Here is a 7,500-nt window from a genome sequence, read left to right as displayed (position 1 = left end):
GAGTCGTCTATAACATGAGGAGTCGTCTATAACATGAGGAGTCGTCTATTACATCCGGAGTCGTCTATAACAGGAGGAGTCGTCTATAACACGAGGAGTCGTCTATAACACGAGGAGTCGTCTATGACACGAGGAGTCGTCTATGACACGAGGAGTCGTCTATGACACGAGGAGTCGTCTATGACACGAGGAGTCGTCTATAACACGAGGAGTCGTCTATAACACGAGGAGTCGTTTAGAACACGAGGAGTCGTCTATAACATGAGGAGTCGTCTATAACACGAGGAGTCATCTATAACATCCGGAGTCGTCTATGACATGAGGAGTCGTCTATAACACGAGGAGTCGTCTATAACATGAGGAGTCGTCTATAACACGAGGAGTCGTCTATAACATGAGGAGTCGTCTATAACACGAGGAGTCGTCTATAACACGAGGAGTCGTCTATAACATGAGGAGTCGTCTATTACATCCGGAGTCGTCTATAACACGAGGAGTCGTCTATGACACGAGGAGTCGTCTATGACACGAGGAGTCGTCTATGACACGAGGAGTCGTCTATGACACGAGGAGTCGTCTATAACATGAGGAGTCGTCTATAACATGAGGAGTCGTCTATGACATGAGGAGTCGTCTATAAAACGAGGAGTCGTCTATAACACGAGGAGTCGTCTATAACATGAGGAGTCGTCTATGACATGAGGAGTCGTCTATAAAACGAGGAGTCGTCTATAACATGAGGAGTCGTCTATAACATGAGGAGTCGTCTATGACATGAGGAGACGTCTATGACATGAGGAGTCGTCTATAACATGAGGAGTCGTCTATAACACGAGGAGTCGTCTATAAAATGAGGAGTCGTCTATGACATGAGGAGACGTCTATGACATGAGGAGTCGTCTATAACATGAGGAGTCGTCTATAACACGAGGAGTCGTCTATAAAATGAGGAGTCGTCTATAAAATGAGGAGTCGTCTATAACACGAGGAGTCGTCTATAACACGAGGAGTTGTCTATAACATCCGGAGTCGTCTATAACATCCGGAGTCGTCTATAACATGAGGGGTCGTCTATGATGAGGAGTTGTCTATGACATGAGGAGTCGTCTATAACATGAGGAGTCGTCTATAACATGAGGAGTCGTCTATAACACGAGGAGTCGTCTATAAAATGAGGAGTCGTCTATAACATGAGGAGTCGTCTATAACACGAGGAGTCGTCTATAACATCCGGAGTCGTCTATAACATCCGGAGTCGTCTATAAAATGAGGAGTCGTCTATGACGAGGAGTTGTCTATGACATGAGGAGTCGTCTATAACATGAGGAGTCGTCTATAACACGAGGAGTCGTCTATAACATGAGGAGTCGTCTATAACATGAGGAGTCGTCTATAACATCCGGAGTCGTCTATAACATCCGGAGTCGTCTATAACATCCGGAGTCGTCTATAACACGAGGAGTCATCTATAAAATGAGGAGTCGTCTATGACATGAGGAGTCGTCTATGACACGAGGAGTCATCTATAAAATGAGGAGTCGTCTATGACATGAGGAGTCGTCTATAACACAAGGAGTCATCTATAAAATGAGGAGTCGTCTATGACATGAGGAGTCGTCTATGACATGAGGAGTCGTCTATGACATGAGGAGTCGTCTATAACACGAGGAGTCATCTATAAAATGAGGAGTCGTCTATAACACGAGGAGTCGTCTATGACACGAGGAGTCGTCTATGACACGAGGAGTCGTCTATGACACGAGGAGTCGTCTATGACATGAGGAGTCGTCTATGACACCTGCTCGCCATTTAATAGCACCAAATGCAATCTATTAAGGGAAGTAGAAATTTAATTAAAATGTGAGCTAGCAGAATTAAATCTTGGCCAAATTTAATAACCGACAAACACCTGCACTCACGCTCGCTCTCCGTTCGGCTCTTGGCAGCGTAACTGTCTGTCATGCTGTAATCTGTGTGATTTGCACATACTTCAGTATAATCAAGGCCCCTAACGGCTGTCACCAAATGAGCCATCATTCCACAGAGAAGCGACAGGACAGAGTGTGTGGAAGCTTCTCTTTAAACTCCACCAGGACACGTTACCGTGCTGGTCTAATTAACTTTCTGCTCTGTTCCTCCAAACGAATCGTCTTCCATCATGCTGACACGTCCGGCCGCTCGCTTTAAAAACAGCTGTGAGAAATCAGAGAACATCAAGGAATACGTGCAGCTGAACAGCCATGAAGAACGGAGAGAAGAGACGAAGTCCGGGGGCTGTTCCTAATGGTGCAGTCACACGCTCTGTGCACACTTTAATGAGCTGCACTGGATGGATGTGTGCAGACATTTATCCTGTTTAATAACAAGAACCTCGTCTCAAACAACTAAACCTGTGTGATGGAAGTTCAGCTGCTGCTGAAATAAACACACCAACGCGTCTCCCTCTGATTCTGCTGTGACTAGAAGACATTCAGCTGTCATTTAAAACCTTTCTGCTGTTTCCGTGGTTATGCTCATGTAGATCATGTAGATTATTAACCAACACTTTGTTACTCTCATGCTCAGTGCAAAATAAGAGAGTTGCGTCAGGAAGGACGTCAGGCGTAAAAAACCTGCATCAAACCAAATATGTGGACCAGATGATCTGCTGTGGGACCTGAAGAGGATTCTGAAAAAAGATCCTCCCACATTCCATGTAAGTATTTGTGTGATGTGTTTAACAGCATCTCCTTCACTATGAGCCTTACAGAAGAAGCTCCACATACTAAAACATGTATATGTGTGTGTGTGTGTGTGTGTGTGTGTGTGTGTGTGTGTGTGTGTGTGTGTGTGTGTGTGTATGTGTGTGTGTGTGTTTGTGTGTATGTGTGTGTGTGCATGTGTGTGTTTGTGTGTGTGTATGTGTGAATGTGTGTGTGTGCATGTGTGTGTGTGATGTGCTGAAGGAGTCTCCAGTAAAGGTGGAACTTGAAGTTCTCCACATCTTCAGGACAGAGGAGTTTACACTTCTTTGTGTTTCTCAGTAACAAGCTGAGATTTTTCTCTAATAATTCTTATTCATGTAACTTTAAATGTAAATATAAAGGGATATAAAGAAGGAAAGTCTCGTTCTTTAATGAATAAAGACACTGGGGGACGTGATGTTAGAGGACAATAATCAGCTTCAGAGAGGACAGAGATTCTGCTTGGTCTCGTCACTCAGTGCTGCAGTGTGACTTCACATGGTGGTGTTTTATTCCTCATGATACACACCTTACATCATCATCATCATCACAGAGTGAAACACATCTGAGGTCAAATTCCTGTCAGAGTCTAAAGTTAATTCTCTTTATAAAAATCTGCAGTGTGTTCGTACAAATCCTAAACAGCTCGATTTGTTAATTCCATGATCTCCAGTCCTGACCCTCATCCAGCATTAATTCAGTTAACACAGAAACTGTTATGCTAAACGATTTCCAAATGCCACAGCAGCCTAGAAATGCCATTTAGAAATGCCACGTGGCCCAAATCTGCTCCTGAGGGCTGCTGGGGATGAGGAGCTGCTGGAGAAGGTCTGAGGGCTGCAGGGAGCTTCATAAAGAGCTTCATTCTGTATAAATAAAACTGAATTTAAATGAAGTGGGAGACTTCCAGAGAGTTGGTAATCACTGTGTGTTTGTGTAGATGAGTAGAACATCATCCATGTTCTCTGTGCAAGTCTACAGAGCAGAATGTGAACACTGAGACTCTTCATTGTAATTGAACTGAGAGATTAGAATAATGATTATGTTGAACTAATGGTAATCCATTTTAAAAGGAATTATAAAGAGTGAGTTGGTGCAGTATAAAAATGTCCCTCTCTGTCTGGATGGAGCTCCAGTAATCTCTCACTGAGGCACTGTTCCCTTCACATCAAGGTTATTTGGATGGTGACAGTCGAAGCTAGCGTACGTATTAACTGCAAGAACAGACATCACTTACAGACCACATCTGTTCCTCCTCCCTGGTTAATCGCACTTTTAACTGCCCTCATTTTGAGATCCTCCAGCTTTGTTCATTTTTAACGCATTAATGTTCACGCTGAGATTCCCACTGCGATACCCGCTGCCAAAGGTGCTCTCTCAACTGAGGACCATTTCGTCCTAATGTCCTCTTAACACACTGAGAAATTGATTCAATTTTGTCATGAAATGTTGGAGGGTGAGACGTTGAGCAGATGTTTCAGACACAGGCCTGTGTTTACAACGAAACGGCTCTCACAACTGAAGGTTAATTACTGAGTGTGGCCTTCATCAGAGACCAAAAGTCTTCAGGTTCTCCTGCAGCTTCTGGGCTCAGACAGAGACAGAACCGTGTCAAGACATCGTTATTGATGGAGACTGTTTAATATTTCACACCTAAATTCATTGGTACAAATAAACAGCAGCACTGAGAAGAGCCGTGTAAAGTAGACCAACGGTAACAAATCTGACCTGAACATAAATCTATATAATTAGAAGCAGCTTTCTGAGAGAAGCTCATCATTTAAACATCACACTTTTGAGTTCAGGGTGAATTTAAATCCGTTCCAGGCAGCTAAAATAATTTGCTGCAATGAGACAAACTGTGGAAAAGCAGCAATTTCATCTGGCTTCGCTTCTAAACGCTCAAGTCAATTAACAGCATGAATTCATTTGGACAGAAGCGCTGGGCCTTTTATGCTACATTCATTAGCATAACCTGATCCCTCAGCACACTTACCTCCCAGGATATGACGAGCTCGTGCCGGCGGCCGTTCCCTCCACTCACATTAGCTGGAGCAACTGATGGAACTGTAGACAAGAGGGAAAGAAAAGCAGAAATCTGCAGCATGATTCCGTCACTTTAGATCTGAGAAGGCAGTAAAACTTTCACTGTGCAGAAAGATTCAAAAACTGAATTCTGGAAGAATGGAAGTGACCTTGAAGGAGAATTTGTAATTTGAGATGGATTCAGTCCTGAAGTGTGTATAAAGTAATGTGTATATCTGTGGTAAAGTTTGGTGTGAGAACACAGTCAGTGAGCATGACGTGTTTGTGTGATATGTACTGAAGACAAAACAGAAGTGTGACTCACACTCGAGTCGAGTCGAGTCACTGGCACAAGGAGGACACATTCAGGCCTGAGTTTGTGATTTAATGACTTCAGTGTAGAATTGTGTTGCATCATTAAACACAATATATATAATAATGAAATACAGACTAATAGGATTTGCTGGATAAAGAGTAACAGATCTGAATAAATCAGCTGCATAAACCTGCTCTGAGCTTGAGGAAGATTTACTGAAGATCAAACTGATGTAATATTCAGTGAGCGACTGTGAACATGACCTCCAGCGTGAGAGAACGTCAGAGCAGGACATGAGCAGACGCTCAACAGGAGAGTCCACAAACACCTTGGTTTTTCCTCTACTTTCCTCTACACATCTACAAAAATATACTTTGAAATATTTATAATTCTATTCCTTCAGACATTTTCCAATAACATATTTCAGTGAGAAAACATCGAACATTATATATCAGTCATTACAGGATCAGAGCAGATCAATCTGTAGCTCTTGATATGTTTACTTAAAATTTCTGCAGAATAGCAGCTCATAAACATGAGGTGAAGTGACAGGCACCTGCTTCTCTGGTTCTGACGGGCCGGGATGGAGCGCTCGGTTCCCCTGTACCGATGGTGTTGGTGGCCACCACCCGGAACTCGTACTCCACCCAGGGGTTGAGTTCCACTGCCATGGCAGACTCCATATCTCCACTCACTGGCTCTGGATCTGTGAAGTACAAAACAGAAGACATTGAGCTATTAGTGACCGAGACAGGAGAAGATTAACGTTTAATTACAATTAGCTCTATTGATTACTGAGTTTAGTTTTGAAGCCCTCCGTATGTATGTATGTTACTCCGTCCAGGGTGTATCCTGCCTTGATGCCCGATGACGCCTGAGATAGGCACAGGCTCCCCGTGACCTGAGGTAGTTCGGATAAGCCGTAGAAGATGAATGTATGTATGTACGTTTCTCCTGCTAGTGTAAATGAGAAGAGGAGAAACAGCAGTTTGTGGAACCTGATTCTGATGTAACAGTCAGGTCTCATCTAGGTCTCAATCTCTCACTTCATCTGTGACTTTATTACCCACAAAAAAACTGGCATAGTACAGTTTATTCAAACTTAGCACAAGCCTGAACATCTCACCCTCTGACCCTGGCAGTGTTCAGCAGATGTTTAATTCTGTGGTGAGAAGGTGATGGACTAGAACATTTATCTGATGCTGGTTTGAGGGTCGTACACCAGCCTTCTTCCAAGCATCAATGTTTTATTTCCTGTATGATAAACTGACACCACAGGGTTTTATAAATTTTTCAACACTGATCATTTCTCGTCCTTTATTCAGAGTCCAACTCTCTCTCTTTACAGGAGATTTCTGATCATTAAATCATCATCTCTCATTTTTTTTCTTCTCTACGTCTCTTGACCTTCTTTACTTTTACTACTAACTGAACTGACCTCACACAATCTCATTACCACTTTCATCTTTGACATTTTCTAATGATCTAATGATCTCCAGCAAAGTCTACACAAGTTTTTGTTAGTAATTATCCTTGGGATCAGAGTTCAAAGTTTTGTGTCTGTATCTTCTGTAGACCAGCAGCTTTACTGTGAAAACTTGCTCACTTTCCTTTCCTGTTATTGGGGAATGTTCCTTTCAAAATAGTAAAGAAAACCTCCTTCATCACAGCTGCTGCCTCTTTATCTGCTGAGCGACGGGATCCATCTTTATGTTTATAAGACAAGTGTAATAACTCCACGCCTCAAGCCCACCCCCCACCCCCACCAGCCCGACACAAGGCTCTGATGAATTGGTGATATATTTCATCCTAGACTTTCCTCTTTCTAATTTAATTAAACTCATTGCTAAATGAAATACAGCTTCCTGTCAGCAGCACTGCGGCGTCTCCCCTGCTGTAGGATTTATAACCATACAGTCAGAGTTTCTGACTTTATTCCTAATTCTGGTCTTGATGCTGCTGTAATATACAATATAAAAATGATCCTGGCCAAAACGATCAGCTGGACGCTTCTCATAGGATTCAGTTGAACTGCACGCTGCCAAGTCTGCAGCCTGTGAAGATCAATATCCTCCTATTTTTAGCAAATAAGAAGCTTTAGAACATTCATATTCAGCTTGTTATCAGAGTTCCTTCTGACACCGTAACTCACAACACGAGTATTCTGTCTCCTGCTTCCTGCCACTGATCATCACGCTCTACTCAAATCTGTGATCATTAGTGGATGTTGTTTAGGAACACAAACCCAGTCTGGAGCTTTTACAGGTGAATGTATTTAAAGTCAACCAACACATTCTCACAGATCTTCTTCAACATGCTTCAGCTAAAGTTCTGATGGTCTTCTCAGTGTATACGCTCCCTCAGATCTACAGCACTGCTCCACTGGTCCCACCATCTCTCATGGTAAGAAGTAGGTACACATCAAAACTCTTCTCT

At 42.8% G+C, this 7,500-nt stretch overlaps 1 protein-coding gene across 4 annotated transcripts in view; it reads right to left on the bottom strand.

Moving 5' to 3' along the window:
- Positions 1–7,500, bottom strand: part of cntn5 (contactin 5) — a 111,086-nt gene that overhangs the window by 7,774 nt on the left and 95,812 nt on the right. For all 4 annotated transcript variants that reach the window (XM_060878763.1, XM_060878766.1, XM_060878767.1 and 1 more), the window contains exons 17-18: positions 5,621–5,770; positions 4,720–4,790 (exon numbers count right to left, since the gene is read on the bottom strand). In XM_060878763.1, coding sequence (XP_060734746.1) covers positions 4,720–4,790; positions 5,621–5,770 — 221 coding nt within the window. The remainder of the gene's footprint in view (positions 1–4,719; positions 4,791–5,620; positions 5,771–7,500) is intronic.

This window comes from Tachysurus vachellii, chromosome 9 (genome assembly GCF_030014155.1).
Source record: "Tachysurus vachellii isolate PV-2020 chromosome 9, HZAU_Pvac_v1, whole genome shotgun sequence".
NCBI classification, from domain to species: domain Eukaryota; kingdom Metazoa; phylum Chordata; class Actinopteri; order Siluriformes; family Bagridae; genus Tachysurus; species Tachysurus vachellii.
Note: the sequence above shows the minus strand (reverse complement) of the source record. Positions and strands in the feature narration are given on the sequence as shown.